Genomic DNA, 17,481 nt, shown 5'->3' on the forward strand with positions numbered 1-17,481 from the left:
GGAAATGCCAGAGAGGAAGAGAGTGATTACGTGTGAAGAGATGGGCTCAGCTCCCTTGAGTGCTCGTGTTGTGGTTCGGGTGACTGGCCCAGTGTAGAAGGTCCGGGGGGAGCACCGGTTCTTGGACCGTATTAGTTCGTTCTGTTGGTTGTGTCAACTGGTCTTCTCTTTCTTTATTGTTCTGCCTTTTTAAGCTTCCCGTTTGGAAAGAATCAAGACCTTGTTATTGGAGCAGATCATTTCCACCCAGAAACAAGGACTTTGAAATGGAGAAACCTCTTGTAGAACCCAGGGTGCCCCCCCACCCCCCCGCCGCCCCATCTCAAATGCTTTTTGTAATACTTCCATTCTTCAAGGTGGTGTTTGGACAGTCCCGCGTCTTGTTATGATCTGTGTTGTGAAAACACTCAGGCGGCCCTGGTCTCCTCTCTGGCCATCGTTTTGGGGAGGGTATCAGACAAGATGGCATGCAGTCCCGACGATGGAACATTCTGAAGCATATTTGTAAATCTGGATGGGGAAGGCACTTGTTAGTGGCCATCCTTGTGCTGGTTCCCTTTGTTTATTTTTTGAACTTTTCATTACGGGGAATTTGAACACACGCAAAGGTAGACAAAATAGGGTAAAGAACCCCACATGCTCATCACCCAGCCCCAAACCATCAGCCCATATGGCAGAATGCCCTCCTGTCCCTGATGAAATATCCCCCATATTGTTTTTTATATATTTTGGTTTTAGTTTTTTTTATTTTTAAAGTTATTTAGGCCTCACAGCTTATGGGAGGATTGAACCTGGGCCCCCTGCAGTGGAAGCACTGACTTTTTTTGTTTTTTTTTTTTTAAGATTTATTATTATTTATTTTATTTATTTTTGGCTGCATCAAGTCTTAGTTGTGGCACGTGGGCCTCTTTGTTGCGGTGTGCGGGCTTCTCTCTAGTTGTGGTGTGTGGGTTTTTTTCTCTTCTCTAGTTGTGGTGCGCGAGTTCCAGAGAACGTGGGCTCTGTAGTTAGCATCACGCGGGCTCTAGTTTAGGTGCGTGAGATCGGCGCACAGGCTTAGATGCCCCACAGCATGTGGGATCTTAGTTCCCTGACCAGGGATCAAATCTGTGTCCCCTGCATCGTAAGGCGGATTCTTTACCACTGGACCGCCAGGTAAGTCCTGGAAGCACTGAGTCTTAACCACTGGACTGCCAGGGAATTCCCAAAACATTTTGTTTTTAAAGAATTGCAGACTCCCAAGGAGTTGCAAAAATAGTATGGAGAAGTCCCACGCGCTCTTCCCCCAGTGGTGACATTTTACACGACCACAGTCCACTGTCAAAACTAGGAAGTTGATGTTGGCACAGTACACTACAGGCCTCACTCAGATTTCACTAGTTTTAGTATGCACTCATTTTTTGGTATGTCTGTGTGATCTCTTATCAGCCGTGTAGATTTGTGTAACCACCATCACAATAAAAATACAGAACTGTCAAAAAAAAAAAAAAAAGATACAGACCTGTCTTGTCAACACAGACCAATTCCCTCGTGATCCCCCTTTAAAGTCACCCCCACCTCCCACCTTCAGCCCCGGGCAACCACTGGTCTGTTTTCCAGCTCTATAACCTTGTCATTTTGACAGTGTTAGGGAATCATATGTAACCTTATGGGATTGGCTTTTTCACATAAGATCCATCTGACCTGTTGTGTGTATCAACAGTTAACTCCTTTTTATTGCTCAGTAGTAACTCTAATTATCCAATATTATTTTGTCATCCTTTTTATTTCTATAAGGTGGGTAGTAGTAGTAATGTCCCATTTGACATTCCTGATTTTAGCACTTTGAGTCTTCTCTCTTGTTTTTCTTGATCATTCTACCTAAAGGTTTGTCCATTTTGTTGATCTTTTCAAAGAACCAGCTTTTGGTTTAGTTAATTTTTTTCTATTTTCTATTTTGTTAATTTCTGCTCTGATCTTTATTATTTCCTTCCTTCTGCTTGCTTTAGGTTCAGTTTGCTCTTCTCTTTCCAGTGCCATAAGGTAGAAGTTGAGATTATTGATTTGAGAGCTTTCATCTGTTTTTCATATAGGCAGCTATAAATTTACCTCTCAGTTCTGCTTTAGCTGCACTGTATAAGTTCTGGTTTGTCGTGTCTTCATTCTCATTCACCTCAAAGTATTTTCTAATTTCACTTTTGATTTCTTCTGTGACCCATTGGTTATTTAGGAGTGTGTTGTTTAATTTTCACATATTTGTGACTCCCCACATTTCCTTCTGTTATTGACCTCTAATTTCCATTGAGGTCAGAGAACCTACTGTGTATGATTTGAATTCTTGTTAATTTGATGAGGCTTTTTGTAGCCTGGTATTTGGTGTATCCTGGAAAATGTTCCATATGTCCTGAGAAGAAAGGATATTTGGCTGCTCTTGGGTGGGGATTTCTATAGATGTCTGTTGGTTTGTAGTGTTGTTCAAGTCTTCTGTTTCTTTGTTTATCTTCCTTGTTTTATTCATTATTGAAAGTGAGATATTGCTGTCTCCAACTGTTATTATTGAATTGTCTATTTTCCCCTTCATTTCTGTCAGTTTTTGCTTCATTTATTTTGGGGTTCTGTTATTAGGTTCTTATATGTTTATAATTGTTATATCTTCCTGATGGAGTGGCCCTTTTATCTTTATAAAATGGCCATCTTTATCTCTAATGACACTTTTATTTTGAAGTCTATTTTGTGTGATATTAGTATAACCACTCCCGCTTTCTTATGGTTGCTATTTGCATGTTAGACCCCTTTCTGTCCTTTTATTTTCAGCCTATTTATGTTTTTGAATCTAAAGAGTATAGACAACATATAGTAAGATCTTTTTCTTTTTCCAATCTGATAATCTCTTTTGATTGGATTGTTTAGTTACATTTAAGTCATTATTAATATAGTTGGATTTACGTCTTCCATTTTCCTTTTTGCTTTCTGTCCAACGTCTTTTGTTTCTCTCTTCCTCCTTTACTGCTTTCTTTTGCATTAAGTGAATATTTTCTAGTGTAACATTTTAATTCCTTTAATGATTTTTTTCATTATATTTTTGGAAGTATATTCTTAGTGGTTGTTCTAGGTCTTATCATATACATCTTAACTTACCAGAATCTACTTCTGATTCCCAGTATTATTTGAAGCAAGTTTATACTGATTCCATTTGAACAGGATTAATTAGGATTAAACTGATTTGATCAATGAAATGGCTTGGGTGACTTGGGTTTTTCAAGGATGCTGATGTGTCTGTTGGCCTCAATGGCGCCCTTCTTTTGTTTATTCCTTTTCACATTTGGTGAAATGAACGTCTCAAAGGATCTGTAATGATCAAAAATATTTGTGAAGCTCTGCCTTCTCAGGATCAGGCTTGGGAAGGCCCCGACTCCTGTGTCATCGCTCTCCTTGTAGTTTTGGCCTTTTCTTCTCCTTTGCCCCATCTAAGCTGACTGGTTTGTAGCCCTGATCCTGCCTCAGGATTCCAAATCTGCGTCAGTGTGTCATGCCCACTCGGAGGCAGGTGTTTGGGGTTAAGGAGTACCCGGTGCAGGGAGGCCCAGGTCAGCCTCGAGATAAGTCTGCGAAGGCCAGCAAGATGGTTGGGCTGTGACTTGGTTGTTAGCTGTCACTCTTTTTGTGACAGCCCAGGTGGGCGGCCTGAGGGGTGGTGGTCAGGATGGCACCGGGCAGAGAACCAGGAGCAGACCGAGTGGGTGCCTCTGGTCAACAACAGCGTGGGCAGCCCCAGTGTTCTGGATGCATTTAGTTGAAGCTTCAAAACAGCATCAAAGTTTTGATCAAACGTTGAGGAGCTCTCGTGCTATTTTTTTTTCTGGCTTGGTATATATTTTTTTAATAGCAACTTTATTAAGTATAATTCACATGCCATACAATTCACCCTTTTAAAATGTACAATTCAGTGGTTGTTAGTATATTTACAGGATGTGCAGCCATCACCACCATTGAAGTCTAGAACATTTTCATCACTCCAGAAGGAAACCCCATACCTGTTAAATAATCACTCTCCATTCCCCAGCCCAGACAACCAAATGCTGTAGTGTCTCTGGATTTGCCTGTTCTGGAGGCTTTATATAAAGGGAGTCACACATTGTGTGGCCTTCAGTGTCTGGCTTCTCTCCCTGACCATCATGTTCTCAGAGGATCTGTGTTGTAGCGAGGGTCAGTGCTTCACTCCTTCCATGGCTGCGTAATATTCCACTGTATGAATGGACCACATTTTGTTTATCTGTTCATCCATCGATGGACGTTAGGGCTGTTTCCACCTTTTTTGTCTATTGTGAATAATGCCTATGATGCATAATATGGACATTCATGTACAAGATTCTATGTGGACACGTTTCATTTCTCTTGGGTAGACACCTAGGAGTGGAATTGCTGGGCCAGACGGAAGGTCCGTGTTTGAGGCTTTAGGAAACTGCCAGATTGTCTTTCACGGTGGCTACACTGTGATACAGTCCCACCAGCAGTGTACGAGGGTTCCAGTGTGGCTTGGTATTTTTAAATTTGAATTAGGTTGGGGACCATAATCATTTTGGTGATGGTTTAATCCCAGGACGCGCTGCCTCTTTGCCCTGAGATCAGCACCCATCCACCCAGATGGACCAGCCAGGGAGCTGCTGGGAATGGGACCTCTGGGAATGGAGCTGAAGGGGTGAGACCTCTGGGTCCTGGCACGGCTCTTGAGGCGGCTCTGCGTCCCCTTTGTTTTTATAAAAGTGGTACATAAGTGTTGTCAGCAGAGACAGAAGCCTGTGTGAATTACAGATTTCCCCAGATCCTGCCACCCGGATAGAACCGTTCTTGACGTCGTGGTGAAGGCTCCCTGGTCATTGCCGTGTGTCAGGTGGAGGTCTTTCTAGTTTGTTGACTCCACACTCCCCAGCGGACACCCTTCTATTTTGAAGGGTGTTTTTCAGTTATCCCCAGAAAGGTGGTCTGCTTGGATGCTCCTACGACAGCTGGGGGCTCTCATCATCCTGGCGACAGCCCCCGCTTTTGTGCCTCCTTCTAATCTGTCACCTCCTAGTCACTGCTTTTTTTTGAAATGCCAGTTCATAGCCCTCGCCCATGTGTTACACTGGGGTGTTTTTTTCTTGACTTATAACAGGGTTTCTCACCCTCAGCACTGTTGATATCTCTGAGCTGGATCCTTCTGCGGGGGCCGCCCCAGGCACGGGGAGGTGTTGAGCAGCATCCCTGACCCCCACCCCCTCGATGCCAGGAGCCCCTTCCCTCCCCCAGTCCTGACAAGCACAGATGTCCCCAGATGTCACCAGGTGTCCGCTGGGGGACAGACTCGCCTCTGGTTGAGAACCAGTGTTTTATTATAACCCTTTCTATATTAGGGCTGTTAGCATCTTCAGCATTATACGTTTTTTCTCAGTTTCTCAATTTATCTCCCGGCTTTATTTCTGATGTGTTGTTACATAGAATATTTTAAAGCTTATTGCCAAATTTGTCATTTCCTTTAAAGCGCCTGGTCTTGTGACCTGCCCAGAGAGGTCTTCCCTTCCCTGAGATTACCAAAACACTGGCCCACTTTTTTTTCTCCTGCATTTTTATGGGTTTTAGAAGGACCCACAGTCTGGAGGCCCCGGGTGGGGACAGAGCTGTGTGTTTTCCACGCTGCTCTCCCGTAGTCTGCACAGGCTGGTGAGGCTCGTGGTTGGGACACGGATCTCGAGCTGGGCTCCCCTGTTGCTAGCTGTGTGATCACTGCCCCGTGCCTCAGCTTGCTCATCTGTGAAATGGGCTGTGAGAGCAGTACCTGCTTCCTAGGGTTTTGGGGCTGATCAGACATGCCAGGTGCTTAGAACCGGGCCTGCACATGGTGACCTGTGCCCCCATCATCGGCCTTTTTATCTGTCCTGGTCATCCCTGACCCGCGCACTAGCTCCAGGGGAAGCTCCAGGCAAGCTCTAGAAGGGCAGCGCTGTTTGGGGAGGTCAGGGAACCTGTCCAGGGTCCCCAGGGCCGTGGGTGAGGGGCAGGGTCCTCTCCGGGCTCAGAACGTGAGCACACCTGCGTCGTCCGGCCCCACAAAATTACGAGGTACCTTTGCAGAGAAATAGGAAGATTATTTTGTCAGTGATTATGGTTTTAAATGGTTAGTCATGGAACATTGAAGACCTGTACACACGAGTAAAGAATGGGCTGGTGTCTTGAGCGTCTGCAGGGGTGGCCTTCTGGCCGTGTGGGGAGCTTGCTGGGGTGCCACACCCCCTCCCAGGGTGCCAGTGTCCGCCCTGCTCTCTGTGGGGCGCCAGCCCCTTGCCTGGGCTGTGGGCTGGGGACAGGTGGTGACCTCTGCCCAGGCTGCGTCCCTGACCCCCCGAGCCTAGTAAAGACGTAGGTGGGCTGGCAGGCCCTGTTCTTGTCCACGATGTTCCAAAAGCAGGTGCTGGCAGCCTCCTTGGCTCCCTGGCCTTTCACCCACGTGCTTCCTTTTTTTGTTTGTTTTTGTCTTTTCAATCCAAGTGCTTCCTTTCTCTTTTTTGTCCTTTTTTTTTTTTTTTTTTTTTTTTTTTGCAGTACGCGGGCCTCTCACTGTTGTGGTGGCCTCTCCCGTTGCGGAGCACAGGCTCCAGACGCGCAGGCCCAGCGGCCACGGCTCACGGGCCCAGCCGCTCCGCGGCATGCGGGATCCTCCCAGACCGGGGCACGAACCCGTGTCCCCTGCATCGGCAGGCGGACTCCCAACCACGGCGCCACCAGGGAAGCCCTTTTTTGTCCTTTTTGAATAAAAACTTTCAGAGACGTAATTTCAGATTTCCAGAAAAGTTGCAAGAATGGCACGAAGAATTCCCAGACACCTCTCACCTGGCCCCTAGGAGTTAACCTTTCACTGCAGCTGCTCTTGTTCCTTTTCTCTCTCTCGTCCTCTCTGTCTGCGCATTTCTTCCTGAACTGTTCCACATACATGCCTCTTTACCTCTAAATACCTCAGTGGGCATCTCTTCTGAACAAGGGATTCTCTTATCAAATTATCAGAACCAGGAAGTTAATTCTCAAAATTCTCAGAGTCCAGGCTCACACACCGCGTTAATACGTCACGTCGCTTTTGTTTCTGTTTATCTGGATCAGTTCCTGAGTCTGTCCTTCTGGCTCGTGGCTTGGACGTTGGGAGAGTACAGGCCCGTTATCCTGTGGGGCGTCGCTCGGTGTGGGTTTGTCTGGTGGTCCTCTCACGTCTGGCAGGAACATCCCAGAAGCAGTCTGGTGTCCTTCTCGGAGCATTGTCTCTGGGGCCCACATCTGGTGGCATCAACCTGGCCCACTTGGGTAACGGGGTGTCTTCCAGATTTCTCCACCCTGAAGTTACAATTTTACCATTTGTAATTGGTAAGTTTCTTGCAGGAGGTCCTTGGGGACCTTGTAAACATCCCGTTGTTCCCCCCACATTCACTGTTTGTTTGGGCAGCCGTTGTTGATTCTCGCCAAGTAGGGATCGTCTAATTCCACCATTCCTTCTGCATTTATTAGTTGGCTTTCTACTGTGAAGAACAGCTGTCTCTTCTTCCCCATCTGTTTATTTATATCAGTGAGGACGCATGGGTCCTTAACTGATTCAGTAGATTGTAATCCATTGCTGTCATTGTTTTCGGATGCTCTAGTGGTCCCAGATTTATCCAGAGGTAGAGCTCCCTCCCGCTGGCTCCTCGTGTCCTTCAGGCACGTGCCCACCGGTCTCTGGGCACTTCCCTACTTTCGGGCACAGTGAGGTGGTCCAGGCCCATGCTGTGAGCTCCCACCTCAGCTCCAGGCTTGACTGCTTCTCCAAGGAGCCCTGGTTCTTCTTGTGGACAGTGCATTTAGAAACCAAGATCTGGGTGTTCAGTTGCTCATTGCCAAGGGGGTGTCTTTGCCTCTGGGCCCTTTTGCCCGGGAAATATGTGTGTAAATAAATACACATGTGCATACATTAGTGTGTCTGTGTGTACATGTATCGCACAGACACCCACATCCATTTCTGCTTCTACCTATACACACTAGTGCCCACGAGTTCACACCGACACCTCCACTTCCAGCCCTTTGTTCGTGCAGGCTGCCTGCCGGCCTCCCCTTCCCTTTTCTGTAACTCTGTCTCTGTCAGTGAGAGCCCTGCGTCACCCACAGTAAAAGAAGCCCCTGGAGTAAGTCAATATTTGCTTTATCTTTATCTCAAAAGCACATAGTTCCAAAACCATGCTTAAAAGTGACATGGCTTAGTTCTTTCTTTTCCTCTTTATTGTGGTTGTATTATGTACTTGAAATACCGTTTGGTTTGCTTCTGTTTGTATTTCATTGTAGGATTCTTCCCCCCAGCCCCCCACAGTTCTTATTGATTTCATTCATTCCCTCATTCATTTAGTATGTGGGACATTAGCATGGTTCAAGGGTCAGAAAGGTGTCTGGAGAGATGCATCATCACCCTTCCTCGCCCTCCCTCCTGCAGGAAATGATGTCATTAGTTTATGTCTCAGAAATGCAGAATTGTGTGTGTGTGTGTGTGTATATATATATATATATATATATATATATATTTTTTTTTTTTTTTTTTTGGCCACGCCTTGCGGCTTGTGGATCTTAGTTCCCCAACCAGGGATTGAAACCATGCCCCCAGCAGTGAAAGCACGGAGTCCTAACCACCGGAATGCCAGGGAAGTCCCAAGTATGTTTTCTTATACATGGAAGGTGGCACAGTGGGGATCACTCTTGCACTTTTCTCTTTTCACTGCGCAGCGTGTCCTGGAAACAGCTTTATCTGGCCATGGAGATGTGCCCGCCCTCCTGCACAGCTGTGTGGTGTCCACTGGGGGCTGCAGCACAGTTAGCCCAGCCTCTCCCCTGTACGTGCGTTGGGCTTGTTTCCAGTATCTTGCTGGTACAAACGGTGCAGCAGTGAATGCCCTGGTGTAGAGGTATCTTCATATTCTTGGAAGAGTATCTTCAGGGTCGATTTCTAGAAGTGGGATTGCTGGCTCAAAAGATAAGTGCCAAGATGTGTGTTAGCTTCTGGCACGTTCCCTCCTGGGGTGGCGGATGGGTTTACTCTCACTAGCACCGAGAGGGTCTGGTCCCACAGGCTCACTAGCAGGGTGTGCTGTTCTAGTGGAAACGTACTTGCTGATCTGAGCCGTGAGAGATGGGGTCTCAGTGTAGTTACTTTTATTTATTTATTTATTTAAAATTTATTTTTGGCTGCATTGGGTCTTCGTTGCTGTGCGCAGGCTGTCTCTAGTTGTGGCGAGCGGGGGCTACTCTTTGTTGCGGTGCACGGGCTTCTCATTTTGGTGGCCTCTCTTGTTGCAGAGCATGGGCTCTAGGCGCACGGGCTTCAGTAGTTGTGGCACGCAGGCTCAGTAGTTGTGGCTCGTGGGCTCTAGAGCACAGGCTCAGTCGTTGTGGCACACGGGCTTAGTTGTTCGCAGCATGTGGGATCTTCCTGGACCAGGGCTCGAACCCGTGTCCCCTGCATTGACAGACGGATTCTTAACCACTGCACCACCAGGGTGGTCCCGGGGTCTCAGTGTAGTTTCAGTGAGCATTTCTGAAATTAGGAGTGAGGTCGAGCATCATTTCATGTGTTAAAAGCCAGTTTGATATCTTTTCTGTGAATAGCCTGTTTATGCTTTTCACCCACTTTTCAGTTGGATTTTTGACGTTTCCTCATTGATTCAATTCCACCCTTACCCAGTGCTTTGAGGTGCCACCCTTGTCTCCCCCCACTCCCTGATCTGTGATTCCCCCAGCCCCTGGAGGAGGTCAGGCTTTAGAAAGACACATGCACATGCTTTCCTTTCCAGCGTGCTAGGTGTGCCTCGCAGGACATGGTTGATCCGAAGTGTGCCCCGCAGGACATGGTTGATCCGAAGTGTGCCCCGCAGGTCATGGTTGATCGCTTCCAGGCATCTCAGGTTCTCAAGATCCAGCTGGAACCTTCCCATCCCGGTGCTCCCGACCCTGCAGAGGCAGGTCCTGCAGAGGAGTTGGGGTGGACAGGTGGGCTGTGTGTCCAGAGCATAAAGGCCTAAGAACAGCCGGTGGAAGAAGGCGGGTATTTTTTTAAAAAGAGACATTGCCAGACTGCCCTTGGGAGCAGTCCTGGGTGGCCACTGGGGGCATGTCACCAGATCTGCCTTCCTTGCCCGAGTGAAGCTCTTAAATGACAAAGCCCATGACAGCTGCCATATACGAGGGTTTACTGTGTGCCAGGGTCTCCTTCCGGTGCTTTTGTCTGTGGCCTTGTTTAACCTCCTGCAACCCCACAGTAGGGCACGGTGACCCCCACTTGACAGATGAAGAAACCGAGGTGCAGAGGTTAGGAACTTGCCCCAGGTCACACGGCCGGCTGGGACCCCTCGGGGGCATCTGTGCTGGTCTCTGCAGCACCGCCATGGTCTCCAGAGAATGGAGTAGGATGTACCATGGGAAATGTGATCACAGAACTGTGTGTGAGGCTCTGCCACTGGGGAGCGGGCTTGGGAGGCCCCCTCTCTGGGGTTTAGCCTCTTTTTGTCCCTCACTCCATTGCTGTAACGTTGAGCGTCTTCTCAGGTGCTTGCTGGCTGTTTGTATATCTCCTGCAGGGAGGTGTCCATTCAGTTCCTTTACCCACTTGTGAATTAGGTTGTCTTTGTTGTTGTTGACCCATAAGAGTTCTTTATCTATTCCGGATACAAGTCCCTTTTGAGATCTAAGGTTTGCAGATATCTTCACCTATCCTGTGGGTCGTCTTTACTTTCTTGATTATGTCCTTCGAAGCACAAAGTCAGTTTATTTATTTTTTCTTTTGTCACTCGTTCTTTTGGTGTTGTATCTAGAAACCGTTGCCTAATCCCAGGTCACAAAGATTAATTCATGTGTTTTCTTCTAGGAGTTTTAGAGGTTTAGCTCTAACGTTTAGGTATGTGAGTTAATTTCTGTCTGGTGTGAGGTAGGGGTCCAGCTTCTTTCTTTTGCACGTGGACATCCAGTTGTGCCAGCACCACTGTGGTAAAGACTGCTCTTTACCCCTCGGACCGTCTTGGCAACCTCACTGAAAACCAGCTAACTTTAAATGTGCAGGTTTATTTCTGGACTGCCCTCTCTCATCCATTGAGCTCTCTGTACATCCTGAGGCCAGGACCACATTGGCTTGATCACTGTAGCTTTGTCACCCCGAGTTATTTTATATCTAGTCTCTGGGGCGGACATTAAAGAAAAATGATATGGTTCTTACATTTCCAGGAGATGAGATCAGAGCCTTCCTGGGGTTGGGATCCAGACAGCCCAGGGTGCCCGCCACCTCCCTAGCTGAGCCATTGCCACTTCCGCAGTTGGATTTTGTTGTCTGTGAGGATACAGAGGATTTGGTGAGATATTTGTAAACAAGAGGCTCTTTTCCCAGTCTGTAAAGACTGATGAAAATGTCAGCTCTTCAGGTCTCTCAAACAGGAAGCATCTGAAACTTGCGTTCGGCAGGTTGGGTCTTTAATCAGTCCTGAAACTGGATTGCAGGCTGGCGTCAACTTGCTTTCTCTTTTCTTATCGGTTTGGATCTTTTTACAGCCAGACTCTCTTCTTCCAGCTAAAACCTGCTGTGCAGTGAACTTCAGAGGACGGAGATAGAGGTTGTTGTGTTTTTTTTGTTTTAGTTTTTTTTTTTGCTTTTGATATTTTATTTTGAAATAATTTAAGAGGCATTGAAATGTTGCCGAGACAGTACAAAGAGTTCTCGTACCTTCCAGCCACGTTGCCCTGATACTAACGCCTAACGTAACTGCGGAAGGATGACCTGAAGTAATAACAACAGATTTTATTAGGATCCCACTGGTTGTCCCTCTCAGCCCCTTTTCTGCCCAGGACCCAACCCGGGACCACACGGTGCAGGCGTCAGGCTCCTTAGGCTCTTCCGGACTGGGGCTGTGTCTCAGTCTTTCCTTGTGTGTCGTGACCTTGACACTTCCGGAGAGCTCTGGTGGGGGATTTTGTAGCGTCCCTCTCCTTGGCTTTGTTTCTCATGGTGACACGAAGGTTATGCATTTGAGGGAGGCTGCCCCAGGGCAATGTGCTGATGTGTCTCTTTGCCTGTGGGGTCAACCTTCACCCCTCGGTTAAGGTGGCACCTGCTTGGAGCCTCTGCCGGAAGGTTGCAGGTTCTTCCTCTGGGACCTCGCGACAGCACACCTGCTTCTCATAAACATTTGCCTGTCAGTTTCAGCGTCTGTGGTGGATCTTTCCTGCAGCAGGGATTACCGTACAGATCTCACGGCGCATTTATGTTGCCTTCACTCCGTCTGCATTATGATCTAGAATTTTTTGTGGAAGAGAGCTATCCCTTCTCCCCCACTTCCGTTACATTTTGACTCTCACACCAGTAAGGGCCGGCATGTGTTTATGGCACTCTGTGGGTTTATAGTCGGGCCTGTCACTTCCACTTGTTGGCCTCGCTGTCCTCGCTTTGGTCGTCCGGTGCCCCTTCACGGCGCTCACGTCCTCCTGGGAGTCCCCATCTTCTATGAGTATTTCCACCCTCCCTGCTCCCACGAGGGGCTCCAGCTCACCTTGGGAGCAGCGGGGAGCAGGCCGAGTTGGGTGCTGAGCCCTCCTGGATCAGATAACATACACAGGCGAGGAGGGCTCCCTGCCTTTGTGGGCAGAAGCTGCCCGTCAGCTCTCTGCCTCTTGGACCCCGGGCCCAGCTCCCGGGCCACCGTGGGCGGTGTGGGTGGACCCATCCCGAGGGCTAGCCCTAGGTGGCCCAGAGCTGATAGCACCAGGGGCCCAGCTACCCCTGCCCGGGGTGGGGAGGCCAGGCCTGTGGGGTCCCACCGGTGCCAGCAGCCGGTGGCAGTTCCTGGTGCCTCAGCGTGTGGAGACAGCTGGCTCTTCCCCCTGTTCCTGCTGCTTCTTCCCGGCCCACCTGCCTGCCTTTTGCAGAGGGTGGAGGAGCCATCAGCGTCTGCGGGGCGGGCACCTCGGAAGAGTGACATCATCCGACTGTCAGACGGCGCCTTTTTAAAGGAGAAATGGTCAGAGTGTGCCTCTTTGGGGTGGTGCTGTCTGAGGCCTTGGGTCGCCGCTCAGTCTGTCCCCTCAGTGCAGCTGGACGCCTCCTGCCCACCCCGAGTTCTCTTCTCGGCGCCTGGCTTTCCTGGGAACCGCTACCAGGCCAGCGGCCCAGCCCTGCCAGCCTGAGCAGCAGGAGGCACCAGGGCCTTTCTGTTTTGTTTTCCTTTTAAAAATTACATAGACTTTATCGTTTAAACAGTTGTAGATTTATAGAGAAATTGAGGGCTCTAGGGAGAGTTCCCTACCCCCCTGACCCCGACACCCAGTCTCCCGTTATTCCGTTTTACATGAGGCAGATTCGTTTGTTGCAATCAGTGAATCTTATGAGTACATTCTCGTTGACTAGGGTCCTGCTTCATTCCGTTTGCCTTGTTTGCCCCTGTTGTCCTCTTCTGTCCCAGGACCCCATCTGGGACCCCCGTGACATTCAGGTGTCTCGTCTCCTCGGGCTCCTCTGGGCTGTGATGGTTCCTCAGACTTTCCTTGTTCTCGATGCCCTTGACGGGTTTGAGGAGGGCTGTGGCCAGAGATTTTGTAGAATCTCCCTCAGTAGGAGCTTGTCTGCTGTTTTTCTCACGGTTACACTGGGGCACTGGGTGCTGGGAGGAGGACCACCTGTGAAGGGCCGTCTCATCCTTCATCTCGGGGTGCCTGCCGTCAACGTGACTCATCACTGCTGGTGTTGACCTCGGTCCCCTGGCTGAGGTCGTGCTGCTCAGGTGTCTCCACTGGAAGGTCACACCTCCCCCCTTTCCATACTGTCCCTCTTGAAAGGAAGTCACTGTGCCCAGCCCACACTTAAGGGCCCCCTGATGCCTCAGCCCTGGCTGCCCTGTGCCAAGTGGGCTGTGGCCAGGCCCCTGGTGTCTCAGGGCCTCCAGGGTGGTGACAGGCTGGCTACGGGGAGCCCTCAGTCCTTGCGGGAGCAGGGGAGGCGGGTGAACCTAGCCCCGCGTGGACATAGGTCAGGGTGGACAGAGGCCTTGCCTTGGCTGTGGCCTGAGGGCTGAGCCTTAACCTCAACCCCAGAGCTTCCAGCCTCCTATTTTGGGGTCAATGCTGTCATCCCCCAGAGCACGAGGGCAGGAGGACCCCGCAGCCATGGGCAGCAGCAGACTGGGGTCTGTCCAGCCGAGGACCACAGGCTCGGGTGGCCTTTGCCTTGCAGCCCACGTGCTGTGCGTGGGGTGGCCCATCGTCCAGCTGGGGAGACAGTGTGCAAAGAGGTAGTGACAAGTGACCAGGGAGACACATGACCCCATCAGATGTGAGTGAAAGTCAGGCCAGCTATTCTCAGCGGGGAGGCCTGTGGGCAGTGGGGGTGAGAATGTCCTTCTCCTCTGTCATCGGGTGATGTACGTGGAAGCCGCCGGATCAGTCTCCCTTTGCTGCGGTAACAAACGACCACAGACTCAGTGACTTAAAACAATGCGCGTTTATCATCTCACTGCCCTGGCCGCCAGAAGTCCGACATGGGTCTCACTGGGCTAGGATCAAGGTGTGGGCAGGGCTGACTGATCCTCTGGAGGCGCCAGGGAAGAATCGGTTCTTCGCCATTTCCAGCTTCTAGAGGCGCCGCACCCTCGGCTGGTGGCCCCTCCTCCGTCTTCAGAGCACATTGCTCTGACCTCTGCCTCTGTCATCAGTTCTTCTCTGACTCTCACCCTCTCGCCTCCCTCTTAGAAGGACTCTGGCGATGACACTGGGCCCCCTGATAACGCAGGATCATCTTCCATCTCGAGATCCTTAACTTGGACTTCCCAGCGGTCCAGCGGATAAGACTCCGCACTTCCAATGCAGGGGGCCGGGTTTGATCCCTGGTCGGGAAGCTAAGATCCCACGTGCGGCGCGACCAAAAAAAAGAAGAAAAAAGATGTAAAAAAACCCATCCTTAACTTCATCCCATCTGCAGTCTTTTGTCACCAAGGAGAGCATAGTCACAGCTCCCGGGGATTAGGATGGGGACATCCTTGGGGGCCATTGTTCCACCAGCCACAGCCATGTGGAGACATGCCAGATTAATTGAACCCCCAGAATTCTGCTCTCGTCGCTGTCAGGGGCTGGCGGGGCTGCGGAGCAGGGCAGGTGGCAGCGGCCGAGGAGCCCTTGGGACTACATGTGGCCCTGGGCGGCTTAGCTGGTCCAGAGGAAGAGGCGAATGCCCGAGGGCCAGTCATTCCACAGCTCAGTGTGGCCTTTCAGCCCGGGGGCTGGCACCTGTTAGAAGACAGTGAAATCAACGTAGTGGGTTGTGCCCAGTAATTTTAAAAACCTGATTAAAAAAAAGGTAGAAAAGGTCAGCACACGTTGCCTGTTTTTGGGACTCGTGCTATTTAGAGCTCCTGGTGAGTTAGGGAAGGTGTGCAGGACCAAGTTCCACACCCCCAGGGCACCCTGGCTGAGCTGCCCTGCAGCCAGGTCCGCCCCCAGCAGCTAGTCCGGCTTTAGGCAGCATGTGCAAAGGCACAGGGGCAGGGAGGGTCCGGCAGACGCCGAGCCGTCAGCTCAGCTCAGGTGTGCGGGAGGTAAGGGCGGGGAGCCCAGTGAGTCGGGGCAGCTGGAGCCCAGATTGTCAGAGGCCCTGGGGCCACACCCCACGTTTAGAGTCTTGTCCTGTGTCCATTCAGCAAGTGACCCTGAGCCTGGCTGTGAATGCCGTGGTGGGGACCCTGCCCCCCGTGGGGTCTCAGCTGCACGGCGCCTGCCACGCTCTGCCCTGTGCTCTCTGCCCCCCGGGAGTGTAGATGGCGGTCACCACGCAGCAGTTCCTGTCCGACTGTCCTCCTTGGAGCGGCACCTTCCCTGCCTGCAGGGGGGTTCGGAAGAGGCAGAACTTCCTGTAAACCTCCCAGGAGTGCCTGTACCTTAAGGTTTCCAGAAGCATCATTGGTCTGATTTGATTGTGTTTGGAGGCTCTTGCTTCCTCAGCTACCGATGTTTAGGAGCTGAGAGCTTAAAATGGGCCATCGCTGGAAGCCTTTAGTGGGGCGGGTGCTCATGGTTGTGGATTTTCATGTTCTTGGAAACATCGCAACAGAGGCAGGCATCCCTGGGCTGCACGCTGCTGCTAGGAATGTAATTTGGAGTTAAGACTTAATCAGGCCATCGTTTTAGTTAATTGTGCTTTTGTTTTGCACATTTTAGGAACCATCGCTATTGCTGGAACCTGACAGAAACCCTAACAGAAGCCGGTTATTAGACCATCTCCCTGCAGCCTCACTCCCCACTGTGTACCAGGAACCTTGCAGTAAGTACGTGTGCGGGCCCCCGGCCCCAGGGCTGCTGGTGGAGAAGGCGGCCCTGTTTGGTTCTGAGCTCCTGGGGTGTCCAGGGGCCAGATGCCTCTAGAGGAGCCTGGACCCCTCAGCGTGGCTGTGCTGGATGTGCCTTCTCTCCGCGTCTGCACTCTGGCCCCTCAGCATCTGAACACCTGTCCCTCACTTCTAGAAGCCCTGAGAACCATAGTGGGTTTGGGGGGACTCCAGGATGGCCCAGGATGAGCTGCCCTATCTGTGTCGTGTCCCTGGGCAGGACACCACTTCTGGCTTCAGAAGTGGTGTTCACCCCAGGGGGCATGTTCACCCCACCTCACACCCTGTGGGAGATGATGACCAGTCACAGGGAGAGGGGAGGGTCTTCAAAAATGGAGGATTATTATTATTATTTTTAAAAATTAATTAGTTAATTATTTTTGGTTGCATTGGGTCTTCGTTGCTGCGTGCGGGCTTTCTCTAGTTGAGGCGAGCGGGGCCTACTCTTCGTTGCGGTGCGCGGGCTTCTCACTGCGGTGGCTTCTTGTTGCGGAGCACGGGCTGTAGGTGTGCGGGCTTCAGTAGTTGTGGCTCGTGGGCTCCAGTAGTTGTGGCTCACGGGCTTAGTTGCTCCGTGGCATGTGAGATCTTCCCGGACCAGGGTTTGAACCCGTGTCCCCTGCATTGGCAGGCGGATTCTTAACCACTGCGTCACCAGGGAGACCCTGGAGGATTATTTTTCAATGCTTTGAAAAGAATCCCATGACCCAGCTGCTTCTGGGTTTCAGCTCCAGGGTGTCCCCCTTCTCCTGGACTTTTCTAATTAAGCAGGGACAGAGGGGTCACAGAGGTGGCCTCTGGAGGTGGCCCAAGGGGGGTCACTGGTAAGAAAACAGGGAGCAGCCTGAGCCCCTCATGGCTGGCACCCACGGGCAGGGGCACCCAGGTGGAGGGGCGCTCAGCATGGGACAAGCAGTTCCCGTGCTCCTGGCCACAGCGAGGAGAGCTGGCTGAACGAGAAGGGCTTGTGTTCAGTGTTGACCTTGGGCGAAGCCTCCTCCCAAGGCCACGTGGCTAATGAGGGCTCAGTGTGGACTAGAACGTGGCCTTGTCTGTTCTGCCATGATTTAGAAACCCAGGAATTGGGCCGTGGAGCTCAGGTTCCCCTTTA

General features: G+C 50.6%; 1 protein-coding gene across 11 annotated transcripts in view; it reads left to right on the forward strand.

The window, feature by feature from the left end:
- The window catches only part of KDM4B (lysine demethylase 4B), a 131,184-nt gene that overhangs the window by 9,763 nt on the left and 103,940 nt on the right, over positions 1-17,481 (forward strand). For all 11 annotated transcript variants that reach the window (XR_007476340.1, XR_004475458.2, XM_049707559.1 and 8 more), the window contains exon 2: positions 16,204-16,310. Coding sequence is in view for 3 of the 11 variants with exons in the window: in XM_049707559.1 (XP_049563516.1) it covers positions 16,204-16,310 (107 nt within the window). In the remaining 8 variants the exon portion in view is untranslated. The remainder of the gene's footprint in view (positions 1-16,203; positions 16,311-17,481) is intronic.

The sequence above is a fragment of the Orcinus orca genome, chromosome 3, assembly GCF_937001465.1.
Source record: "Orcinus orca chromosome 3, mOrcOrc1.1, whole genome shotgun sequence".
Taxonomy (NCBI): Eukaryota; Metazoa; Chordata; class Mammalia; order Artiodactyla; family Delphinidae; genus Orcinus; species Orcinus orca.